This window comes from Eretmochelys imbricata, chromosome 15 (genome assembly GCF_965152235.1).
Source record: "Eretmochelys imbricata isolate rEreImb1 chromosome 15, rEreImb1.hap1, whole genome shotgun sequence".
NCBI classification, from domain to species: Eukaryota; Metazoa; Chordata; order Testudines; family Cheloniidae; genus Eretmochelys; species Eretmochelys imbricata.
In genome coordinates, this window is record NC_135586.1 from 26,686,080 (window position 1) to 26,713,002 (window position 26,923).

The 26,923-nt window shown below is 40.1% G+C and overlaps 2 protein-coding genes and 1 long non-coding RNA gene across 4 annotated transcripts in view; 1 reads left to right on the forward strand and 2 right to left on the reverse strand.

Moving 5' to 3' along the window:
* Positions 1-18,196, reverse strand: part of RHOF (ras homolog family member F, filopodia associated) — a 49,354-nt gene extending 31,158 nt beyond the window's left edge. The window contains exons 1-2 of one of the 2 annotated variants that reach the window (XM_077834615.1): positions 16,754-16,872; positions 15,980-16,430 (exon numbers count right to left, since the gene is read on the reverse strand). In XM_077834615.1, coding sequence (XP_077690741.1) covers positions 15,980-16,063 — 84 coding nt within the window. In that variant the 5' untranslated portion in view covers positions 16,064-16,430; positions 16,754-16,872. Of the gene's footprint in view, positions 1-15,979; positions 16,431-16,753 lie in introns of both variants that reach the window. The other variant, XM_077834612.1, reaches the window with a different exon arrangement.
* Positions 3,480-9,273, reverse strand: LOC144275428 (uncharacterized). Its single transcript, XR_013348029.1, has 2 exons — positions 6,937-9,273; positions 3,480-5,504 (listed from the first exon to the last, which is right to left on the reverse strand). It is a non-coding gene; the product is annotated as an uncharacterized LOC144275428 (long non-coding RNA).
* Positions 18,197-18,489: 293 nt separating the features above from the next.
* SETD1B (SET domain containing 1B, histone lysine methyltransferase) overlaps positions 18,490-26,923 on the forward strand; it is a 70,433-nt gene continuing 61,999 nt past the window's right edge. Inside the window, exons 1-5 of the mRNA XM_077834609.1 lie at positions 18,490-18,838; positions 19,043-19,197; positions 19,628-19,726; positions 20,181-20,451; positions 24,360-24,472. Of these exons, the coding sequence (XP_077690735.1) occupies positions 18,766-18,838; positions 19,043-19,197; positions 19,628-19,726; positions 20,181-20,451; positions 24,360-24,472 (711 nt within the window). The 5' untranslated portion in view covers positions 18,490-18,765. The remainder of the gene's footprint in view (positions 18,839-19,042; positions 19,198-19,627; positions 19,727-20,180; positions 20,452-24,359; positions 24,473-26,923) is intronic.

Consider the following 26,923-nt stretch of genomic DNA (forward strand, 5'->3'; position numbering starts at 1 on the left):
CAAATTGGGGCGTGTCCTTTCCCTTTGGTTCTTGAGTCCATCAACCCAAAATTACCCAAAGTCCCAAAAGTCCAACAACCCAAAAATCTCTGTCCCTGGTCAGGGCAGCCCCAGAGTTCAAAAGTTTATCTGCAGAGTTTTACCTCCCAACCTGGGTGGAGATGGGGGGAAGAGGCTAAGGGGCACCTTATATGGTCCAAAGCTGATTGTCCCACCTCTCCATGGGGCTCCGCTCTGCTAGCCGTCCCACAAACTGCTCTGCTCCACAATATATCTTCAGGCTCCCGCACTACTTAACACAACTCAGTGATTTAAGCTCTTAGTGAGTTTAGCTCTTTTGTGATTTCAGCTTGTAGTAGGGGAGCCTCAGTGCTGGTGCACCATTAGCCCAAAGTGAATTCAGCTCAGCAACCTGTAACTAGACTCCTAATGGAATCAAAATTAGCTCTGATATTCCACAGTGGAGAGAGGAGGAAGTGTAATTAGCATGTAAGGCCCTCACCAGGGGGCCCATACCACTAAGTATTAATACCTGTTCCCAGCCTCTCTCCTTTCACTGGGTTTTGGAACCCATGACTAGCGAGTGCTGCTTAGTTGATGGCGAGTCCCTCCATCATAACAAAAGGCCAAGTACAGTTCCACTGTCCTTGATTCACATAATCAGGATAATAACAGTTTATTCCTGCCCCAATAACAGAGAAACTGGGGCTCCTACAGCAGCCAAAGTGAGCATCTAGGCAGGGTGGGTGTGCCTATGCAAATGAGATCAGCCCCTGAAGTTCTTTCCACAACCCACCATGACTCGCCACCAAATGTCAGGGTAGAGCTCATCCTAACTCTGCTTACATATTATTATTTGTATTACTATAGTGGCTAGAGATCCCATTGAAGTAGGGAATGTACATACAGAGTATGAGACAGTCTCTGCCTTGAAGAGCTTACAATCTTAAATAGACAAGACAAAAGGAATATAACATACAGGCAGAAGAAGAAATGTGATGGTTTTCAAATAACATGTTAGTTCCAAAGCGTTGGCTGGTTGGTGGTTTCTGGGTGGGGTTTTACTAGGAGGAATTAGCTAAACAAAAACCCAAAGGAAGGAAGAGGAGACATTAGAGGTAGTGGAGGGGAGATGGAGCAAAGCAAATAGAAAGAACACTGAGGAAGGAGGCAGGGGAAGTTGGAGCACATAGCCAATCAGCACAGGGGAGAGACTGTCCAGAGTAAAAACTGAGAAGAGAGAGTGTGATGACATCATCAGTGTCTGCATGTTCCAAAGCTCCCAGTTGCAACTCTTTTTGCTTTGGGTCCAGGTTGAGCTGGAACTGGAGAAGTAGCTCCAGATGGGTCTCATCTCCCCCTCCTCCCCACCAGGCAGCAGCTGTACCTGCTGCAACTGTTTTTGTGTCTGCACTTATGCTACTCTTAATTATTTATTTGTATTTCAGTAGTTTCTAGAAATTCCAACGGAGATCAGGCCCCCATTCTCTTAGATACACACACATCCTAAGAGATAGTCTCGCCCCCAAAGAGCTTACAGGCTAACCTGACAAGACAGACAAAGGGTGTAAGAAGAAATAGAGGCAGAGAGAGAGTGGGCCTCTCACAGCATGTAAATGGAAGAAACAGAACCTAGGTGTCCTGGTCACTGGACTATGTTGCCTCTCATTTTAAAAGTCAATCAGTTAAGCAGATATTACTACACAGCAATCCACCTGAATTATTTTGTTTTTCTTGGAAAGAAAAATCAGCATATTTTTTTTTTTAGGTAGATAATGTGAAATGAAAACAATGGCAGAAGATAGAGAAATTTTGTATATTGACATTCTAATTGGGGAGGGGATGCTGGGATTGCACTTAAAAATTCTGTTATAATTAATATAAAAAGGCAATAAGGAGTAGATTTTTGCTTTAAAAAGATATTTGGTTCTTTGCATTGGGATACAGAACCTTTCACCTATGGGTTGCCAGTTCAAATCTATCCCAGACTGGTAGCTACTGAGAGTATTTATATAATCTTGGGTACCTAATGAGAGATGAGTTTGGTGGTCTTAGAGCAGTATTCAGTGATTGCTTGTCCTCATTACAATTAGCACTAATTGACAGTTTCAGCAGAGGACAGGAATTGAAGGGGCATAAAGATTGAACTCCTCTGCCCCCTAGAGGTAGTGAAAGCACATCATGTTAAGGTTGAAGCAAATGATTAGGAGGACCCTGTGAGGAAATTTGTAATGCCAGTGCCAAGGATATTTTTTTACCGCGGGTCAATAAGAGAACTCAGTGGTCAAGAGCTGTCAATCCCATACTTTTCACCAGTACTGAAATCACTAAAAAAATTAAAATACATCAACAAAAAAACCCTACTAGTTATTAGTATTAAGTTTCAAAAAATAAAAAGCTACAGAAGTGATTGCAGTTTTCTTCCTCTTTTTTTTTTTAATTCAAAGTTTGCAGGTCTGATTTGTCAGACACTGCATTTTGCTGTTGTATGAAAGATCTTGTGCTTTCAAACACTGAGCTAGCAGGGCTTGCCTAAATTCAGAGGGTAAATACACTTTTAAAGGGGAGGATTGATGTTAATAAGTGATTTAAAAATCAGATCAGTAAACAGAAAACTCTGATTTAAATAACTGAATTTAATCTTATTTTGCATCTGTACTTTTTATTTTATAAATAAAAAACCCCTTTCATTGGTTAGTATAATAATTAAAACACCTTTAATAGCCTATGCACCAAATTTGGTGGGTTGTTTTTTTTTTTTTTCTCTAACAAGGACAGCACTATATCTATACATATATACGTAAGTAATTATGTAGCTTAACATACACTTCTTCAGATTCTTAATTTTTACTTTATATTAGAGAATGGTGAATGATTCATTTCTTATTAGATAATTTTTTACTTTCTATTTGTATCAAGCTGCATTTGGACAGAAATAGAAATTTGATTAAAACATACAAAAACGGCATTTTAAAAATGTTTTTATTAAACAAAACTACCTTAAATGTGTTGGATTATATCAAGAAAAAAGTAAGTTTATCAAAACATGTTTAATAAATCAGTTTTAAATGCAAAACAATGGAAGAATGAACAGTAAATAGTGAACTGATGGATTGTTTACTGTCACCATGGATATGTACCTAAAGATCCAGATAAGTGCCTAGTGAGATTTTCAGAAGTTTAGTGCTTAACTCTCTCTCTCCACCTGCTAGTTAAACTGAAAAGAAAAGTAATTACGGCAAAATATTTTCTGGGCAAAAGAAACTGAAATAACTTACATTTGGAAAAATGTAAATAGCAGCATTCTCTCCATCCTAAAGACTGAAAGTAATAGACAGGTAGATACTTAATGCGATACATGATATTGTGACATTTATAAAGCTTGAGTTGATCTCAAAAGTTCAAGATGTTTCCCCCTAATTCTATATATAATTTAAAAAGTAACATCCTAAAATTCAAAGAGGGGTCATTGATGCAGATTATTTTTAAAATTTTATTTTAATAGATTACAGTAAATTTAGACCTTAACATAGGTTGTCAATTTCAAATTTAACTTTAAGCAGGTTTATATTTAAAAATAAAAATACATTTAAATAAAGACAAATTTAAATAAAAAAATATGTATTTGTATCCACTTTACTCTGAAGGCCCAGGACAGAGAATTTAGGTTGAAATTAACATGAGCAACCTGCAAATCCCACACCCTGCAGCACTTGAAATTCATCTTATAAATGTTGCCGGTATCAAACCAAGGCAGAGGAAACTGGAAGCATTCTATCCCAGAAATTAGATGCCAAATAGTGATTTTTTTATATTCAGGCACAACTTTTTAATAATGTGATTAAAATATATTTTAGAGCATGGTGTGTGATACTATCACACACAAAAACATATAATTCTCATACACGTCAATACCCTGTGTTGTGATGCACTCAGGCATAGTCCTGTCTCAGTGCAGAACCCCACTGAAATCTGATAGTTCAACAGTAATGAAATCTGGTGCTAAGAAGGTAAACAGAAATTTAGTAAGCTGTCACAAGATTCTTTTCAACCAGTCCTGAGGCAGAATTTTCTTCTTCTGTGTAACAAGATTCTAAAAACATATAGTTTGACTCATATAATCTTACAATTGAAAAAAAAAATCTGATCCAGTAAATAGCTCAACTTGTTTTAATTTGAATTACTAATTTAATCCTGAAGCCCCTGCCTCAGGACTACAATTTTCGCTTTACAGATTTTTTCCATTGTCTTAAAAAAAAATCTAATCATGGAATATATTAATATTGTGCTACACTGATGACTCAGTAATTAAGCAACACTTAAGAACTTAACAGTTCCTTAATGTTTCCCTCAAATCCTGTACTTCAAGAGAAATGACAAGTTGATATGCTTTCTGCCAATGAGTGGCAAAGCAAACTAGTTTCTGTATTACCACATGGAATGTTCTCTCATCGAGGTAGACTATATTTTCACCTTAATTTTAGGGAGGAAGCCTGTTTAGGAAAGATAATAGTGTATTATATTTAACATCTTTACCAGATGCCATACAGGAAATGTGAGCTAGTGTTTAGAGTGAGGGAGCAGAAGTTTGGATACTGAATTCATTTCCCCGCTCTGTTATTATTTGTATGACCATAGCACCCAGGCGACCTCGTCATGGACCAGGATCCCATTGTGCAAGGTGCTGTAAAAACACAGAACAAAGAGACAGTCCCTGTCCCAAACAGCTTACAATCTAATATAACAGAAGAGACATAGATGCATATATAGACAGAAGGGGGAATAGGAGTAAACAATGAGATAGTTAGTATTCGTCAGCATGGTAGGCTGTGGTCTCTGCACAGGAGCATTGTTAATTTTTTTTGTCGGCATCACCGCCACTCTATGGCCTTGTCTACACTAGGAAAATTTTGCCAAGATAGTTATACCAACCAGCATAACTAAATTAGCAAAAACCTCCTAGGCTGTGTCTACACCAAACACTTACTGATACTGGAATATCAGGATACTATTCCAGCAAAGCATTCCTAGTGTGGAGGCAGCTATAATGGCAAACCTGTGCTTTGTACTGGTATAGCAAAGCTACACCAGTAAAAGCGCAGATTTGTATAAACGAGGCATACGTGAATCTGGTTAAGTCATTTAACTTTTGTGCTACCTGTAAAATTCATATAAAAATAAGTCAATGGGATACTGTGAATCGTAATGTTTGTAGAGCAGTTCACAAAAGGCACTATGTAAGTGCAAGACACTATCAGTACAAGTTACTGTTACCTCTGTTTGTCCCAAGTGGTTAGCTAATTTCCAGGGTCCTGCAGGTTGTTTCAGGTAGGAAAAGAAACGGATGATGGAGAAAGGCTTTTTTTTTTAAATGCAATCCTATTTATTTACAAAGAATGGTCAAAGTCTTGTTTCCTTCAGCACAGTAGGAATCAAACAGAAGAGAGTTTCCTTGCTCAGAGTTCCAAGCCTCGTTCAGGTTTCAGAGTAGCAGCCATGTTAGTCTGTATCCACAAAAAGAAAAGGAGTACTTGTGGCAACTTAGAGACTAACAAATTTATTTAAGCATAAGCTTTCGTGAGCTACAGCTCACTTCATCGGATGCATTCAGTGGAAAATACAGATTTTATATACACAGAGAACATGAAACAACGGGTGTTGCCATACACATTTCCCCAAGTTTATTCCTCCCCCACACACCCAACTGTTCCTCACACATTCTTGTCAACTGCTGGAAATGGCCCACCTTGATCATCACTACATAAGGTTTCCCCCCGCCCCCGCTCTCCTGCTGTTAATAGCTCACCTTACCTGATCACTCTTGTTACAGTGTGTATGGTAACACCCATTGTTTCATGTTCTCTTTGTATATAAAATCTCCCCACTGTATTTTCCACTGCATGCATCCGATGAAGTGAGCTGTAGCTCACGAAAACTTATGCTCAAATAAATTTGTTAGTCTCTAAGGTGCCACAAGTAAGCCTCATTCAGTCATCCCTCAGCCAAAAGGTTCTCTAGGCTTTTTCTCGGGGCCATGCTCCTAGAGCTCATTCTGCTGTCTCCTTGGCTTTCAGCTCCTTCTCTGTGTCTGTTTCTGTGGTGTGTCTCTCTGCTTCTCTCACAGCCATCTTCATCAGTCTCTGCCCTACCCACTGCCTTTGCTATATCTGTCCCCAGGGAAACCTCTTGGGCCACATTGTTTAGCTTCTACTCAAGCCCTACCTTGTGCCTATGTTTGGATAGTACTCCTATTATTTCAGCTGTCTGGTTCCATAAAGGAGCTCAATTGCTTTTTTACACTTTATCCAGAATGAAAGGTGGCTGTTACACCCACTAGCTTAAATAAGGTTTAGCCCAAATCATAACATTATTAAATTGTTACTTGGCCAATTAGGAAATAATACACTGTTCAATTCTTTTCAGCAGAAAGAGCTGCTAAAACAATTTTCTAGACTATTAAGTAATGTGGAAAAAGGAAATTTCAATGAGAAAATACCCTATCTGCTTTTCCATGTCTTGGAAACAGAGTTCCTGTTTAATTTGGCTCAAAGTGGCTCATGCACTAACCGAGTGCAAAACACGAAGGCAAACTATGCATATAAACCATCCAAATGCTACCATAATGTTCAAAGGGCTAAAAAAAGGAAAACTGGACAACTGTCTGTGGCAGGAAAATGGAACTGACAGCCAAACTAGAAGCACAACTCAGCAAAACCAGGCAGGGAACATTCAGCAACTCTTATGTAGATGGGACAGATCTGGTTTGTAAACCACAGATTGTCTCCCACCTAGAAAGCAGCTATTTATAGGGCTCAAATCATCAGCTTATTTAATATGGATAACTGAACACCTGTCAGATAGACGATTAATTTTTGGGCACTACAGACAGATTCCCCCAGTCCTTTGTGGCACCAGCCCCCTCCTGCAGTCCAGTACCTGGTCCTTGAGAGCATCTCCCTCAGGAGGCTGGTTTACAGAGTCCTCTCAGGAGAAAGAGACCTGGAATGGGAGAAGCACAGGCAATGCTGTGTGCAGATGTGTTTGCTCCATCTCAAAGAATATATACTGGAATTGGAAAAGGTTCAGAAAAGGGAAACAAAAATTATTAGGGGTATGGAATGGCTTCCATATGAGGAGAGATTAATGAGACTGGGACTTTTCACCTTAGAAAAAGAGACCACTAAGGGGGGATATGATAGAGGTCTATAAAATCATGACTTGTGTGGAGAAAAAATAAATAAAGGAAGTGTTATTTACTCCTTCTCATAACACAATAACTAGGGGTCACCAGATGAAATTAATAGGCAGCAGTTTTAAAAACAAACAAAAAGAAGTCCCGTCCCCCCACAACGTACAGTCAACGTGTGGAACTCCTTGCCAGAGGATGTTGTGAAGGCCAAGACTATAACCGGGTTCAAAAAAAGAACTAGGTAAGTTCATGGAGGATAGGTTCATCAATGGCTATTGGCCAGGATGGGCAGGGATGGTATTCCTAACCTCTGTTTGCCAGAAGCTGGGAATGGGCGACAGGGGATGGATCACTTGATGATTACCTGTTCTGTTCATTCCTTCTGGGGCACCTGGCATTGGCCACTGCCAGAAGACAGGACACTGGGCTAGATGGACCTTTGGTCTGACCCAGTATGGCCGTTCTTATGTAATATTTTCCCTGTCCCAGGAACCTGCTCCAACCCCAGTAGCCCCTAGTCTTACCTCAGCACATTATTAATCAGTTGAGAGAGGAGTTGCACTCAGAGAAAAGGAAAGACTTCACCAGCAGGGAAGGTGTTGGGAAGTAAAGTGGTTCATAATCACCGACTCCTCTCAGGAGGGAGTGGAGAAAATGAGCAGGTCACAGCTCTCTGGAGGCGTGGAGAGAGCTTACTTGAGTTTGGGGATTAGAGCTGTCTTGCAATCTGAAAGTAGTCTTCAAGGGTTAAAATAAATAAAAATATTTGGAAATAGGCTTGGGTCAAAAATACAATAAATTAAAGGGTTAACACTAATTTTAAGAAAATATATTAGAATAATGATAGAATGTGATTAGGGTTATTTAATTTAAAAAAACAGAACATGGGAAGGTCAATTCTAAATAAGAGGCAAAGGCTTAATACATTTTAAAAAATGTAAAAGGCATGGGTTAAAAATGCACGTAGGATTAAGAAATATGCATAAATGCAAGGTACCATTCTAATGTGATAGCATTTTTCACCCACTTTTCACTGGGATAAGTGTCTACACAGGGTGCAGGTCAAATAAGCTCTGTTTTCCTCTTCCTGTATTTTCTGTCCCATCATTTGCAGGCCTTTTAAGTTCCTGCCTTATTTCTTGCTCCTATGTATACTGTTCTCTCTCCTCAAAAAGAACAGGAGTACTTGTGGCACCTTAGAGACTAATAAATTTTACTCCTATTCTTTTTGCGGATACAGACTAACATGGCTGCAACTCTGAAACCTGTTCTCTCTCCTGTTTCTTTCCCTTCTGAGTTGCGCTCTTGACCTCTCTCATATTTCTTTTCCCGACTGTGTTCCCTTGCTCTGTGTAAGATATGCTCTCTTTGTAATCTACATTGTGCACATATGCTAGTTCTCCCTCACCCCTGCCATCAATGTCTCTCTTTCCTCAGCACCTCCTTCCTCTGCTCCATAAAGTTTACCTTCATCTCTCATCCTTAAGCATTTTTGCCAGGGGCCCTACCAGCCAGCCAGAAAAGGAACAATTTTGCCATGGCCACTGCTCATGTTTTCATGTTGCTTACGCTTCTTAATGGATCAAAGGGAACTGATGTTTCTTCCACTGAACAGCTGATTGGTAGCTAAGGTAAAGAAGAATCTGCAGCTGCTTAGCAACTGTAAGCTGCTGTGCTATGCAGCAGAGTAGGGCTATAGTGGACCAGCCAACATTAGGCAGACCACATATCCAAGCCAGTTCTACTGAAAAACCCTGATTTAATAAACCAGCTGGAGCACTTGAACGGCCCTGTCCAAAAAAAACCCAAAAAACAAAACAAAAAAACTAGGATATCATCAGTAATAGCAACAACATAAGGGGGAGAAAGAACTCAGCTTGATTTTATATCACAAGTGGAGCTTGCAATGTAGTAGTTAGAAAAAAAAACTGTTTCACTTATAAGCTGAACAAATTTGAAAGTCATCACAAGAGAAAAAAAAAGAATAGTTCACAACTTTTTTTTTTTTAAGTTAACTCTAACAGCATTTTCCATCAGCCAGTTATAGTGATCACAGACACTGCAAAAAGAAAAGGAGTCCTTGTGGCACCTTAGAGACTAACCAATTTATTTGAGCATGAGCTTTCGTGAGCTACAGCTCACGAAAGCTCATGCTCAAATAAATTGGTTAGTCTCTAAGGTGCCACAAGGACTCCTTTTCTTTTTGCGAATACAGACTAACACGGCTGTTACTCTGAAACAGACACTGCATTCACACTTCCTAAACCAGCTCAAGTACAATAGTGTCTCTAGACCATTTGAGTGATTGAAGTCTCAATACACAAGTATTTTGATCCATATATGTTTGTAGTTTACCACTCATAGTGTATTCTTTCATTTCCTATCAATAACACAACCTCATTGAATGCCAAAATTTTTAACTACTGAAGTAATTTCTTGACAGTTTTAGGACAGGAAGCATTAAGCCAACATTTTGAAATGATGTAATAACTTCAAAGTACTGATCAATTTCGAGCTTGGTTAATTTATAACAACTTTTTAAAGTTTCAAAGTACTTTATACAATTACCAGCTGTAAACACAAAATGAATCATTTGACTTCAGCTGTAGCTCTATTTCAATTGTGAATGAAATGAGATGCAACAAGCTGGTATATGACTGGAATTGAATTTGCTTTGTTATTCTTTTATAGCTCAAAAATTATTATATTTTTGAAAGCATTCAAAAACTGTCTTGATGTGCTGCTCATGCTTAGTATTACAAAAAGTATAACGAATAGCCAACATACTGAGGTTACAAAAATCATATGTGCATCAAATGACATACGGATTTTTTCTGATGACAGATGTGTTCTTTCCACCATATGTGATTAGTTATGGACACATCTTCTTGTATCAAGATGGTGAAAACAATACAGTAGGTTAAAGGTTTCAAGTCTCATGCTAGATCAGTGGTTCTCAACCTTGTTGGGCTCAGGGACTCCTTTGCAAATGTTTATGGCTTGTTGCGCCCCAGCAAATAGACTGGGGGTGGAGGCCCTGGGGTGGTTTCAGTCAGATCCTACCCCTGAGGGGGGTTGAGTCCTGCCCAGCACTCACCCCACAGTGGCAGTTCCTGTGTTGTGGGGCTGGCTGGGCTTGGCTCTCCACTCCAGGTGTTTCACCGCCACTCAGGTTTGGCCCCGGCCCCCTGACTGGACCAAATTTGTGAGAGTGGAGTTGTGACCTGGCTCATGGAGTTGCAGTGCCACTCACTCAAATTTGGCCTACTCAGACTCTCGTCATCATGACGGCTGGGCCAGACCTGAGTGGTGCTGGGACCCCAGAGGCTGCAGTGCCTGGAGCAGGGAGGCAATCCCAGCCAGCCCTGTGGGACAGGATCCACAGAAGTTGCCATGCAATCCTTTGAAACATTCTGGTGACCCCTTTTTGGGTCCCAACCCATGGGTTGAGAAACCCTGTGCTAGATCATATGTATATCCCCAGTGACTATATTACAGGGCAGGGTAGAGGTAAAAGGCTGCCCTATCTAGAGATGGCATACTTTGGCTGAGAAATTACAGCCCCACTCTGGCAGAGGTTAAAAATTGTATGGCACCAAAAATTATATATATATTAAAAAAAAAAAAAAGGAAAACCATCTTCCTTGGTTAACCTTCCCATTCTAACTATTTTAGGTTCTAGTATAAATTATATCATGTTTTGATGAGATTACAAGTTTGGTTGATAAAGGTAACAGTGTTGATGTAATAGACTTCTGTAAGGCATTTGACTTAACTCTGTACAACACTCTGATTAAGAAACTAGAATGATATAAAATCAACATGGATTCAAAACTGACTAACTGATAGGCCTCAAAATGTAAATTGTTAACAGGAAACCATCAATGAGTGGGAATGTTCATTATGGGATCCTGCAGGGATTGGTTCCTCACCCTATGTTATTAAATACTTATCAATGACCTGGAAGAAAATACAAAATGGTTACTGATGAAGTATGCAGATGACAAAGACTGGGGTAGTGGGTAAATAATGCAGAGGACCGGTCATTGATACAGTGATCTGGATTGCTTGGTAAACTGGGCTCAAGCAAACAATATTTTTAATATAGTCAAGTGTTTTATTATGGGCAAATGTAAAGACACACATCTGGGAACAAAAAATACAGGCCATGCCTCCAGAATGGGAGACTCTGAGAAGCAGTAACTCTGGCATTGTGGATAATCATCTAAACATGAGCTTGCAGTGTGATGCTGTGGCGAAAAGGAGCAAATATGATCCTTGGATTTATAAACATGGGAATATTAAGTAGGAGTACAGAAGTCATAGTACCTCTGCATCTAGCACTGCTGTGACTTACTTGGAATACTGTGAGCAATTCATGTGCGTATATTTCAAGAAGGAGGTTGAAAAATTGGAGAAGATTCAGAGAAAAGCCATGAGACCGATTAAAGGATTGGTAAACATGCCTTATAGTGAGAGACTTAAGGAGCTCAATCCATTTAGGTTATCAAAAGAAGATTAAGGGGTAATGTGATGACAGTCTAGAAGTACCTACAAACAGAAGTTTGATAACACCGGGCTATTAAATCTAGCAGACAAAAAGGTATAACAAGATCTAATGGATGAAGTTGAAGCCAGGACCTGCCCCCCCCCAACCAACCAAAAAAAAATTCAGACTAGAAATAAGGCATAATTATTTTTTAAAAATGAGTGTAATTAATCACTGAAACAATTTATCAAAGAGTATGATGGATTCTCCACCCCAGAAATGTTAAAAACAAGACTCAATATTTTTCTAAAAGATATACTCTAGTTCAACCACAACTATTGCACTTGAAGCAGTCATTAGCTGCAGGAAGTCCTATGGACTGTGTTATGCAGGAAGTCAGACTAGATGATCACAATGATACTTTCTGTCCTTCTATTAATCTACTGTCCAAAGCCGCATGAGAGTAGCTGCAAATGCCTGCACAGACACTGCACTAATGTACTAGTTTCTAATTTACTATTGTAAAAAAACTGGTACAGTATAAAAGAGTATAAAAGAGTTGTAAGACTGAATACAGTCAAAATGAATGTTTACCAGGGTAGCTATAAAACTTATCATATAAATAACTGCTTCTATAGTGTCTTTCATCCTAGAGTATGTCAGATATAACACTTTGTCACAGAAATGCAACCGTGTCTGGGATAGCGATGATAGCCACTTGGACAACTGACACAGAGCATGCTGCTCAATAATGAAGCAGTGGGATATGTTGGGCAAGAACAAATCCTGTTCCTATGAGAAAGAGCATTATTGAATTATTAGGAAGCACACAGAGCAGAAATCTGCTTTTAAGGTGTCTCTCTAAAGATCCCTGTGTACTAAAACTGAGTCACTCTAACTCAGAGAAAGTCTGCATTGACCTTTCTGGGATTTAAAATGCAGTGATAGCCCACTGTTTCAGACTTGATGTTTGGTTGCTAAGCCATCCACTCTACAGAGTATAACTGCTCTCAGATTGCCTCAACAACTTTTAGACTACATTTAAGACACTTACTATTTAACAACCTTACAAAAGCAAGGAAATTCCAAGTTCAGACATACATGATGTGATTTTCAGGGGCGCTAGATAGCCTCTTATTCACCAAGAGCTGCAGGTGCTCAGCACTTCTGAAAAATAGGCCACTAATCTCTGCTTCAACCCACTTTATGGTACTTACTGCAGCACATTTGGGCCCACGTTTTCAGTGCACCATCACACTGGCTTTCACTTGCATATATGTGCAACTCTCCACACACACTTTTCTAGCACTAACACTTGCTAGGGCAATTAACAGATAAGATTCTACTGCCTGACGACACAGGTGATGGTTTTGCACGCTGCAAAGTGGTTAATTGCACACAAAGGAATTAGCACTGGAAAAGTAACTACATAGATGTGTGCTTGGACAGAGTTGTGCAAACACACACAAAAGTAGGGCCTTAAAAAAAATCACCCACTATTTGGAAACCATAATCATAGTTGGGTATAACTAGTTAAGTGAAGAACAGAATTTCAGTTAAACCATTTTTTGGGGAGGAGGGGAGAAGGAGGTGGTAATTTGGGTTTTAACATTTGTTAAAATATCTGAACAGTTTAATATTTATTTAAAAATAAAAAACCAAGCACGAGAAAGTTGAGAGATGTTGCTTAAAATTAACTGACCACTTCCTCATTCATCACTTACGTCTTCAGCTTGCACAATATAGTGCAAGATCTAGAACTGTTTTACAATAGTACAAAATAATCAGCAGCACTGTTTTGATTGGGATGCTGTTTGGCTTTTGTTGTCTTTCGGTAAATTAAAATGGTTTTGACTTCTAGTCTAATAAAAAATAGTCAAGGAACATTTTAACAAGGATTTATGGTAAAGAAGGACTATATAGTAGTTTCTGCAAATATCTTTACTAATTATTATTTAAAGTGATCAGAACTACAGGTACAAGCAAGAGCCATGCACATGAATATGGCTTCATGGGTTAGGGCACTCCGTGAGTTTTACATGTTGCTAACAAAGAGATATTTTACTGAATACAAATATGCACTCCACTTTCTGAAATTAGCCCGGAGAGTTTCCTGTTTCACTGTATAAGGGACAAGAATGCTAGAGTGCATAATGACTTCAAAGAGATTCCAGAAAAGCAGGGGAAGAGAAAAAAAAATAATGTGTTTGAACCACTGCATCCCAATTAGACAGGAGAGGTGGCTGGTTAAAGGTATCAGCATTGGAGAGGGAAGGCAGGGGAGCCAGTTTTCTAATTTTAAAAGTAAGCCTTGTGTTTTAGAGGCATTTTCACGTGGGAGTTTATGTTTGTGTATTCCATATAGACACACACACACATACATACAGGTTTATTGCTTATTCTAGTATAACAGATTGATTCAGGTTGTGGAAGGATCATGGATAAAAATACAGTCAACTATTAAGAGTAAAATAAACCCTTATATTTATTTTGAAAAAGATGAAAATGCAATGCCTTATTTGCACAACCCTACCCTACCTTAACCCTCTCAACATAAACCAAAGCTTTTACAAAAAACAAAAAAAATGACTAACTTTAGACACAAACTGGTACAGTGAACCCTGCACCATGCATCCCACCTCCAAGACACAAGCATCTGTCTTAAGTAGCCACTTACCCTTTCCCCTCCCATAAAAGTTCACAGTATGATTTTCTTCTACCCTTAAAAGAAGGCCTCCTCTACAACTGGGTTTTTCCTCACCCTTTGGATGGTTGATTAAGGCTGGTTGCATTATCTGATCTAATTTTAGTGTGGAGTGGAGTGGAATGAAATGAGCTCCTCCCCACACAGCAAAATGAGTATATAAACTTGGAAACAACCACAATACCCTCATACTTAGCTAGATGTAGGAAAAATCTATTTAATCTGATATTTCGCATATCAAAACCACCCATATTGGATTTAACTGCACTGAAAAGGGACGTCTGTTAATTCTCCCTGTGAATAAACCTCCTACACTAGTTTCAATAGTGCCCTAGATTTTTTTCCCCTAGAAATACAGAATATGAGCTGGCCTCTCGCCTTGATCCTTTCTGTAAGTGGATATAAATGGATCAATGGACTAATATGACCCTCCATTTACTAAAAGTTGAGGCTGACAATAGCCGAGAAGTGAGGGAGAGAGGCCTCTCAAAACTCCTTTTGGAAAGGCAAGGACCCCCCTGCACGGACACAGAGTGGTGCAGAGACCATAGGTAATACAATGGCCGCAGGACCTACAATGAACAGACAGATCCCTGCACGGCATCCCTGAAGTCAGCGGAGAAGCTGGGCCAGCCAACAACCTGATTTGGCACAGGCCATGCACTCTGCTGTCAGCTACTCCTCCCTCCCATCTCAATGTTGGACCCACCCTGTTTGTGGGCCGAAGAGGACAGAGGAAGATTAGCAACATGCAGTGAAACCGACTTTGAAAAACAATGGGCTAAGAGCTATGGGGACTGTTTAAAGGGCTGAACTAAAGATCACAGTTCTTGTCCCGGTCTCTACATAGCTTTACACGTTTCTAGCAACATAAACCCCATTACATGCATCTGCACTCCAGACAGCGAGCCCGTCGCCTGATCTGTGTAAAGAAAACACCAGCTTCTAGAGCGATAAGGGTGCCCCACGCCATTTCCTGGCCATTTGGCTATTTTTGTATTGCACTCGCTTGTCAAATGCCTGTGCTATGCTACGGTCAGTTTAAAAAGTGACCAGGAGGATCTTCATAGCAACAATCGTTTTATTTATAGCCACGAGGGCTTTGTCTGCATTACTCGATGCTGCTTTGTCTTCCCCAAGCTAGTGTCCTGTTTCTTTAAGAGAGCTGCCAGCCTAGCCCTGGCCTCCCCTCCTCGCGCTCTCTCCCCCGCCCCCTCCCGGTCCCCCCCAGCCCCCCTGGGAGTGCCTAGCAGAACAGCAGGCGTTAGCTGGAGCCTTGCCAGGATCTCCGATTACAAGCCCCTGCTCGCTTCCTTCTGCTGCTGCAAAGTGCTTTCACGAAATGGCAACCATTTTTTCCCCGAGCCTTAAAAAACAACCCCCCCCCTTACTTCTCTTCTTCACTTTCCACAAGCCTCACAAAGGGGGGGGGGCGGGCAGTCACCTCCCTGCAATGATCGGAAATAGAAACAACGCTAGACACTGGGAGACACAGACGTGCTGCTGCCCCCAAACCTGACAAGAATACAGCATTGCAAAGAAGAAGCCATTACGAACCACTACCCCACCCCCTCTCACAAACAATATGGAGTACAACCTGGAGCTGCGTGCTGAAATGCCAGACAGCCTCCCGGTTTTTCCCGTGGCACGGGGCTGCAAAGGCATGATACGCTTGGTGCATTAGCAGATTTTAAAATAAAACTCAGCTGGGAGTTAGTTGCATGGGCTCAGTAGCTGCATGAAACACAGAACTGCTGTGAACATCAACTGCGTCACTTCTTCCCGACTGTAACAATCCAGGCTGCAAAGTGTCCCTCCTTTGGAGGCAGCCTCCCTCATTTTGGATCTATTTTCAGACCGTTTCTAAAGTAGCTGCGTCTCGTGGGGAAGGATTTTGCAGCGCATTTTAGCGAGACCTTTACAGGCTCGTTTGTCACCGTTCTGAAAACAGTCCCTTTTTGTTTTTTCGCGAGCCAGATTCTTCAGTAATTAGATGGATAAACACGTAAAGGGGGTTTCGTCTTCTAAAATCCTCCTTCATAATCTTACTGTTTGGAAATAGATATGGGGGGGGGGAGAGAGAGAGAGAGCGAAGAAGAGAGGAACAATTTAACAGCCATGTAATGCCAGCATGGATCCGCAGTCTCCCTCCACAAAAAGCAGAGCTGCTAACAAGCGCTTTGTGGAGGAAAAAGAAATCACGCTCTGAAAAATATATATTAATATAGTCTGTATATGTATCGATGACACAAGAACAAGTTAGCTACCGTTTTTACAGACGATAATTAGGCTCTCTCTGTCCAGGACAATAACATTTGCTGAACAGGCCTGGGCTATCTGTTTCTCTGCAAGGGCAAAAGGGTTTACTTACCCGCTCACCACTGATGAATGCAGTTCTCAAGGTGAAGTTGTGTTGTTTAGCTTTTTTAAAACATATTTCTAAATATATAGCTATATAATCTGTATCCCCACTTCTCTGGGGAATTTGCAAGTCAAAACGTATCTTGTTAAGACATTTAAAGATCTTTATATGGCAATGGTGTAGCATCAAAAAACTATAGAAAATGTTGTCCAGTTATGTTGACTGACAGTATCCAGTTAGGACTTTTACTCGAGGCTTAAATCTAGGTTCCTGTGACAGATTTACTCTGTACATTAAAAGGACAGCCAGTGGCTTTCCAGACGACACAGAAACTCAAAAATGTTTCCCCCAAATATTTTAGTCTGTACATGTTAGTGTGAAAACACCTGGTTAACATTTACTGTTTGTAAACATTTTAAAAACATCTCTCGCTAGATATTTTGCTTTATAAATAAAATATTTTAAAAGCATAAAATTGTTTTAGCTAAACAGACAAAAAAACATAAGACATGCAAATGAAGGCTCAGAAATAAGGACAACTCCAGTAACATTAACATGAAAACTACACTTAGTAAGGACAGAATGGATTGGGTACTTACAATGTAAAAGAAAAAAAGTTTATCATAGTAAATTTTTATGCCAGAATTCACTATTCCTAAATCTATATTTAAAACGTTACCTTATAAGCACCAAAGGAGTTAATAAAAATGGCCAGGAATTAAGTGTTTAATACAGGAACTATTTTTTTAAAATTTATTGTTCAGTCATAATATAGTTATAAAGATTAAAAAACCCAAACAAAAATATGTATTTACTTATTTTTGAATTCAAAATTGTTACTGCTGACATAAGGGTGTGCCATGACCTAGTTACACAAGACAAAGATGGATTCCAAATCATAAGGAAAAATCCAAATCTTTTTTATCTTCCTTCTTCATTGAGTCCTTTAAAATGTTGTCAGACATTAATACAACACTGAGAAGTCCTGAAATGGATGGTGTGGATTCAAATAAAGTATCCCCTTTTGGAACAAAGGAAAACCCAGTTGGCCATTTAATTCCATTGCAGAAAAATGGCTGCCTGATCTGTTGGCCTCTCCTTAGCTGTCTGGTGAAGGATGTTTTTAGATCAGCGTCTAATAACTCAAGCCAAATGGAAGCTGCGCGCTGATTGGCTGCGGGCTCCTGGTGCCTTTAACCAGCCAATTACCTAACCACGGCCAAATTACAAACCAAAAGCACAAGATGAGCTAAAACAACATGAAGCCCAAAGCCAGGCGAGACGCTCCTCGCCCAGGAAAAGAGGCAAAAAGAGAGATCCCCAGCTGCCTTTCACCGCTCAAACAAAATGGAAGCTCCACGCTGATTGGCTGCTGCAACCCCAGGACCTTTAATAAGCAAAACTGCTACTTTCTCCCCCTGGTTCCCGTCCTGTGCAATGGACACATTGTAACACCGCGGCTCGCCAGCCAGCGGGGCTCGGTGGGGCTGCGGGAACACACGTAGCGGGGGGCCAGGCATACAGCCCTTCAGCCCGTGCCCCGGGCCGCTCCCGGGCTGCCCCTGCCAGGCTCAGTGAGTGCCCCCAAACTTGTCCCACCTCTGTCCATCTTGTTTAGAAACAGTTTGCGCTAAGGTAAACGCAGCCCGCAGATTCCAAGGAATTCCCTGCATGCCATTAAAGCGGGGGGGGGGCCCCCCTCCCCAGGCTCGGTCGGCTCGGGAAAATGCATGGCCCTTTATTTCGGGTGGGGAGGTGCCACGGCTCGGCGAGGCTGGGGGCTTCGCGGCGCGCTGCAGCTGCTGTGAATGTGCCTTCGGTTGAGGGCGGTTAGCCATTAGCCGAGCTCCATAGTGGTGTATTGTGGGATGCCTGAGAAGCAAGCAGAAAGCACACACACAATATGTGTTGGCTCGCAAAAAAAGGAGGCAGGAGCCTTTCAAAAGCAGTGTAATGTAACCAGCCGAATGTGAAGAGGAGCTCGCCTTTCGCTGCAAGGAGACGATCGGCCGCCTCGCTCAATGTCTTTCAAGGAGATCAAGGCAGGGGAAAAAGCCAAGCACCCAGAAGACCATGGCAAAAAACAGAGTTCAAGTGAGATTGGGTCTTCCCCCCCCCTCCCCTTTCTGTCTCTTGTCTCACGGGGGTTGTCTAAGATTTCCCCCATTTTAGAGTCTTCCTGTTTGTGTATTCCCCCCCCCCCCAGCTTTGGTGGGTTTAATGGGTGATTCTTAAAATGGGATCTTTATTACATTTTTTTAAAACTTTGTGTTTTTCCCCTCCCTCCCCCCGCGCCAGGTTGGATCAACGGAATGGAGAACAGCACACAAGCCAGCACTTCTGTCGAGAAAAGAAATCACCACTGGAGAAGTTATAAATTGATTATTGACCCAGCTCTGAAAAAAGGACAGCATAAACTCTATCGTTATGATGGGCAAAATTTTAGCATGCCTGTAAGTGTCTTGTTTTTTAAAATAAATTATGTACCCCGCATAAACCTCTACCTAGCCCCCCTCTCTAGCAGTCCTTGTTTAGGGGAGGTGTTGTGGGGAAAGGATTTTTTAATGCTGTAATAATTCATGTTGTAACAAATGTTGGAGGGTGGGGGGAGGAAAAGGCTCGAAAGTTACTGCCACCTGACACAATGTATTCAACTGTCAGGATCCCAAGAAGGAGCTAAAACCTGGAGCTTTATTTCTCTGTGTTTCCAATCTGTGTCTATTTCCCATTAGTATCGCAATTTGACACGTGTTTGTGTGCTTTTCTCTTCCCCTGAGGCTTCCCCTGCTTCCCTGTGGTATGCTTCCCGCCCCCCTGAAATTTCTAGCAATATTATTGATGTTTTTTGTGTGTTCTGTTTTCCCCCTCCACCCCACCTTGCAGAACTCGGGAATTGCTCCGGTGGATTGTGTCAGAGATCCCAGGATAGGAAGAATATGGACCAAAACCAAGGAGTTGGAGCTTTCTGTTCCCAAATTCAAGGTACCTGCACTAACCTTTAGGTTTAGTTTGGATTCTTGTTATTTGTCAATTGAGCTTGAGTTTGAAATAACTTAATGGGCCCTTTAAATGACAGATTCGTATTAATATTATCTGGCAAACCGTTTAACAATAATCCTATTCCATAAAGAAATCAATACATCTGTCTGATAGGATCAGTTTACCTGTTTTGAGTTACAACTCTGATGCTTGATATAGCTGCATAAAATATGTTTTTAAGATGAAAAAGTAACCATTTCCATATGAATTTCTGAGAGTGTAGAGGCTGGATTTCTCTTCAGACTGGTGTGACATTGTTTGTAGACAGTTTCTTTCCCCAGAGTTCTAAGGAGACTAACTCTGTCTGTCTGTTCCAAATGATTTAATTTTCTGCTGCCAGTCTCCCTCCTGGTTCTTAATTATTTGTATTTAATTTTGTGTTTGTATAAATCTCCAGATTGATGAGTTTTACGTGGGGCCAGTGCCTCCCAAGCAGGTAACCTTTGCCAAGTTGAATGACAACATCCGTGAAAACTTTCTGACCGACATGTGCAAGAAATATGGTGAAGTGGAAGAAGTAGAGATTCTCTACAACCCCAAGAACAAGAAGCACCTGGGCATTGCCAAAGTGATCTTTGCCACAGTGAAGGGTGCCAGGGAAGCCGTCCAGCACCTGCACAACACATCAGTCATGGGCAACATCATCCATGTGGAACTGGATACAAAAGGTGGGAAGCAGAATTTAGCTTAATTCTCTGTATAGTTGCAACCCCCTGCGTCCCCTGTCTCCTCTTAAAGTGATATGCTTTTCCAGACTGCAGGGGCTGGATGATTAAAAAATACTAATAAGTGAATGTTACTCTTTTCCCATCTGCCTGTCTCTCCTTTTCTCTGGGCCACTGGAAGTCACGTGGAACTGAATGTGTTGTCTGTTGCTAGGAGACAGTCCTGTAATTTACAAAATGCTGCCATCCTGTCCATTTCATTCACTCACACTGACACCGGGTTTGGCAAACTCTGCCCTTGCCATCACCCTCAACCCATTTCAGAATCTCTTTACAAATGCCTTGATCTAAACTGGTGACTGTTTTCAGAGGCTTAGAAATGCACTTCGAAATATGGTTGTAAAGTTTTTCCCTGTCTTAGAAACTACTATATCTTTAAAAAACACCCGACTGAACTGCGGCAGGATCCTATTTTCTGAGCTCCTGGCGTTTCACTGGTACTTAGCAACAAACCCAAGTCTGGCAGTAAAAAGTGTACAGCACTTGACACTGTGTGAGAGCACGTGTGTGTGTGTGTGTGTGTGTGTGTGTGTCTTCTCTCTCTTAAAGGGACAGTAACACTTTTAATCCTCAGCATAACTGAGGCACAATGGTACTACTACAGGAATTAACAGTGCAGTAACTATTCAAGTACTGAAAATATTAAAATTCTGCTTATTATTGTTTTATGTGTGTTGTTTTTTTCCCCCAAACATGCTAGTGAAGGACCTTTCTAAACATCTGGCTGAAAGCTAAAGCAGTGAAGTACACAAAATGTTACAGGCATTTATTTGTAATTTTTATTTATTATTATTTGCATTGTAAACATGATAATTCCAGTTTTAAGTATGTGTTGCACTGTTTATCTTCAAGAAAGAGGAAGAGCCCATGAACACCTTTCTCTCAAAGCAAAAAGTGCTTTGTTTGTCTCCGTTAACCATACAAAGTATAAAAAAATGTTTCAACAACCTTCAAGTGCAGTCAGTGTTTACATAACATTTAGTATGTAGCACGTGTTATGTGAGTATAATGGAATAATTTTTGACATTACTGCCTAAATATTAAAAGAATGGTCAGAAAAGTTTTTTAAATCATTTGCCATTATAAATAAACCGTGACTGTGAAATGCATATGCTTTGATTTTTGGGATTTAATATTTTTAGCACTATTTCATCTTAAATTGTATATCACCCTATTAATTTGAGGAAGATTAACATATACATTGAAATTGGAGCAAAAGCCACTTTCAGAATTAATAATGGGAATTAAAGTGGATTCACAGGGGGTGAAAGTAGGTATTAAGAGGTTTCAGAGTAGCAGCCGTGTTAGTCTGTATCCGCAAAAAGAACAGGAGTCCTTATGGCACCTTAGAGACTAAGGTGCCACAAGTACTCCTGGTTTTTTTAGGTATTAAGAGAGTTCTTGAGCAAGCTGATTGGAGAGTTTTCCTCAGTTTTTTGTTGATTTTATATTTCACTTTTGTAATCCTAGAACAGGTGGTCATCGCTCAAGAGCTAGGAAAGTTAACTGCATGTTAAGTTGGTGGTTTTGCACGTTTTAATTACTTTGGTGAAAATACAAAGACCTCTTAATTTTAAGTTGCACTTTCATTTTTACATATAACTCATAAACTCTCTCTATGCGACTCATTTTAACCTTTTAAAAACTTGTGGCTCTTCTGGTTCTTTTAAAAGATGCAATAACACCAGCAATGCTTTGTGGTATGGCAAGATCAGTTAAAATATAATGCTAAAAATAGCGGTTGCAGCTTATGACATCTTTGGCTACACAATCTGTAATATTTATTTTACTTATCCATTTATTCCCAATATTCAGCTTTTCAAGAAGGTAGTAAAATGCACTTTTATAAAAATTCAATATTGGATTCCAAATTTTAGCAAAATAAATGAGTATAAAAAGGAGTGCAAGAAGTGTTTTATCTGTATATTTAATGATCAAGTGGTCAGAGCACAGGACTAGGAGCCTGGAATTCATGAGTTCAAAATTCCCACTTCTGAGATGGACTTTCTGTGTAGCTTAAAGCAATTCAGTTAACTTATCTTCCTCCATTTCTCCATCTGTAGAATGGATATATAGTTAATTACCTACCTCACTACCTCTAAGGGGGTAATTCAAAGCTCTGTGAAAATGAAAATACTAAGTATTTATTAATGTTTTACTGAATAAAAAGGGGAAAATGAGGAAGCTACGGTATTTGTGTTATTTAAAAAAAATAATTTTAAACTTGCTTCTACATCACAACATTGATGGCGAATGCTATAATTTCATGTAAATTCAGTATTTCAAATGCCCTGGGCCAGATCTCCAGCTGCAAATTGTCATAGCTCCATTGACTTTAACTGGGCGATGACAGTTTACCCAAGTTGAGGATCTGGCCCAATATTTATGTATGTGAAGCAGTGTTGTAAAACTGAACATTATTGAAGCCTGATAGGCAGTATTTATTCATCCAAAATTGAATTTAGTGGGCGTTTTACCTGAATAATGCAGTATCAAGCTCTTAATCTGGAGCGGATTCTTTAGACAAGTGCATTTGTAGATACTAGTTACGCACAATTATGTACGAGAATTGGGTGTTTGATCCTGCAGCACTTACTCATGTAGTCCTGTTAAGTGGGAGTACTCACTCACTTGAATACATACTGTGTGTGCGAGCTGCAGGTTCAGGCATTGGGTTTGTGCATTTTTACTGTATTTTATTTCTTTTTCAGTTATACATTACTTACTTTTTTTATTTGTAATTGAAAAGAAAAAGATTAAAAACCCTGGGTAAGAAACATCTTCTGCTGTGTTGACTTAAACTGAATTTTCAATTAAAAAAATTATTCTCACATTCTAAAAAACAAAGAACTCACCCCTCATGTAAGCAAAATTGAAAATATCTCAAAGGGTCTGACCCAGCTTCTTTTGAAATCCGTGACAAACTTACTGACTGCAAAATGAGCAGGCTCAGGCTAAAAGTAAACAAACTTGTCTAATATTAAGAAACTGTGTCTTCACTAGAATTTAGCAGCCTGAAAATGAGAATGTTAAACACAGATATCAGTATTGCATGCAGGTTTGCATTCTGTAAAATGTTCATGCTAGGAAAGTGCTACATACACATTACACCAAAACACAGGTTAGCCAGTACCTTCTTGGAAAAGTGATAATTATTTTGTCCATTGTGTTCTATTGCATCTCATTTGTATTAATAACACCTCATATTCTATTGGAAAGGTTTATGAGGAAAAGGCTTCTAAACTGGCTACAGGTATTGTCAGAACTAGTTGTTGCATTTAGTGAGATGAAGCTTTTATAAAAGTTAGTTTTACCATTTGACACTTCTGAGAAGAGAGAGATTACTGCTCGCCGGAAAGCATGGCGCAGAAACAGAGCAGCCAAATAGAATGAGAAGAGGGGAAAAACTACTTAGAAACCTCTCTCTCAAGGGAGCACATTAACAGAGGCTACTGTATCTTTAATTATATACATCAAGTTAAGTGTAACTACTAATGCTGGATTCTGCCCTGGCTAATTTTTTTACTGCTTTCCAGTACCTTTTCCCATTCATCTCAGCGAGGTGGCCTATTGATAATGCATTTTTTCAGATGCTGTAATTGAAGATGTGGTCATTCCCATTGTCCGAGAAGGGAGCGCCTTGCATCACTTGTCCCGCAGATTTTTAAGAAACAGTGGCTCTTACCTTAAGTGCTGCCGTGGCCTCCTTTACTGGAAAGATGTTGGCTAAAATGGGGACTATTAAGAGTGCTAGCTGGGTCTGGGGAAGGCTTAATAAAGAGACTTTCGATGTACAGTGTGTGGCTTTTTTTTTTTTTTTTTTTAATAAACTTTCATTGTGGTTTGTGCAGGTGAAACCCGTATGCGGTTCTATGAACTGCTGGTTAATGGTCTTTACACTCCGCAGACCCTTCCTGTGGGCAATGAGCAGGATGTCTCGCCAACTGTGAATGAAACTCAGCAGGTACAGTTTGCTTGGATGTATTTTAATCGTACATTTCTAAAAATTTACAAGCAGACAGTGGTTGATTCAAATAGATTTTCCTATAACAAGTGATGTGTGGTATTGTTTTGTTCCATCCTGGGGTTGTTTTGTCAGTACATTTTAAAAATTACTTTAAAATTCATTATCTGTATTTAAATAAATACATTGAATTTAATAACTGGAACTTGCCACAGCAAATTTAATTCTTTAAGTATCATGCACAAATTCATGCTGTTCCTAAGTGAATATTGTGAGTGATTTGTGTCCTGTTATAAATATACAGAACCAACTAAATGCATCCTAGTAACTTTAGTAATTTCTGTAATTAAGGATGCAGGGCCAAATCCATCCATCGGGTCCTCCTGTTGAATTCAGTGGAGTGACTTGCAAGGATAAACTTGGCCTCTTTTCCTTCACTGTAAAGGTTATTCTAAGCTTTTGCTAGAAGATGGGTAAGATGTGTGTTTTGAATTTTAAAGGTTAGGGTATCTTTTCTGCTTTTTTTTCTCTCAAAAATATCAGGAATGCCCATCCTGGTTCCTCTGTAGTTTTTCAGGAGGCCGTTTTATGCGTTTGAGATTTTTCCCCCACACCTTTCAAAATGAAGAGTAGAGGTGTTGTGTCTTTAACAATGACATCAGTTCTCCAAAATGGTCATTGGAATCAGTTAGTTACCAAAAACAGAGCCAAGAAGTTCCAAAATCAGGTGTCTAAAGTTTGGCTCTTAAGTAGTAGTCTATGTAAACATCTCTCTTGCAACTGACTGAACAGGCAGTCACCTGCTTCTTCATGGACCTCCATTTAAATTAGAGAGATTCTTTATGGGCCCACCATTGTGCGTGGAATCACCTGCTGGTTTGGAGCCATAGACTCCCAAATAAAAGTGGCCTGACTTTTCAGTGGTCTTGAGCACCCTGAGCGCCCATGGATTTCTGTCCACTTTTATGTAGAGTCTGATTATGGATTTAGGGGCCTGACTCGAGGCATCCAGGTTTGGAAGTTTTGGCTTTAATAGTTTTAAACATTGTAGCTATAAATCTTTTCCCCCTCTCAATTGCTCACCTTTCTCTCTCTTTGATTCTTATACTGTTCTCATTTCACTAGTTCTCCAGATAGACAAGCCTTGAATACTGAATGTGAAAATCAAACTGAAAAAAAAAAAAAAAATCCTATCCCCAAACTCCCTCAGAACAAAACCTTTCAGGTCATCTTTCTCCATCATAAAGAGGCCTCATTTCTTCCCCAGCAGGTCATCCTTAAATGTGGAAGAGTGGAACTGAAAGAGGTTGTGATTTGACTAGATAGCCCAGTCCTGCCAGGTGCTGAGCCTCCGCTGTTGGGCACCTTTCACTCCCAGTGATTTCAGAAGGAGTGGATGGTGCTCAGCATTTCACAGGGAGGTGCTTATTGCCTCGTTACAGATGATCCAAAATGAATGTGTACACTTCTACTATTATGGGTTGGTTTTCACAGTTATTAATGAGACATCTAATTGCTTCATCATTTTTTGTTTACATCAGTCACCACCATTATTGTTGATTAAAGGGCTTGCAATTTATTATACAATATTATCCTGACTCAATTTTTTTGGGGTGACCCACAGAACAGTAATTCTGGTGAGTCCTTCAGTTAATGTCTACCAGATTCTGCCAAGACACTACTAATGTGCTGTAGTAATTCCAGTAGAGTAGCTTGAAATGTCTTGATTTGCCTCCTTTCCTCCTGTTTCAGCAGTAAAGGTCAGCTGATCTGCCTGCTCCCTCCTTACAGCCCTCCCTCACTCAGGGCCTGATCCAAAGCCTATTGAAGTCAATGGAAAAACTCCCATTGACTTCAGTGGGCTTTGGATCTGGCTCTTACGTTGCCCTTGGCTGGGAGTGCGCTCTTGGCTCTCACCTGCAGGCAATAAAATATCCAGGGAGTTGATACACAAATTAATTATAGGAGGAGTAAGTCTGACCTAAGCTGCCTTTGTAACCTTTGGAGGAGGGGGTGGCGTGAGGAAGAGAAAGTTTAACTGCCAGATCTTTATGGTCTGCAACAGTCATACCATGCAAAAAATAACTACATCTGCAAGTGTGTTTGTGTCAGTGTATCAGACAGTTGGGTGCTGCACAAAACCCGACAGTGCTGCTGATTCTGTGGAGCCACTGGCATGCAAATTTTAATTAAAAAAGTAGCAGATAACTTTTAAATAGGATCTTCAAAAACTATTACTTCACTGCGACCTCAATAAAATCTTCTCTGTTTTTTGGTTGGTTGTTTTTATTGTTGCTGTGTTAGAGCTCAGACCATCTCTTGCTGATGTGCAAGGGATTTAGACTAGGTAACTCTCTTTTGCCTATCCACATTACTGAACATTGATTTTGGCATGATGCTGATATTACTCATCATTGTTTGCGGGGTCTTTCTTTTTCTTTTTGTTACTGG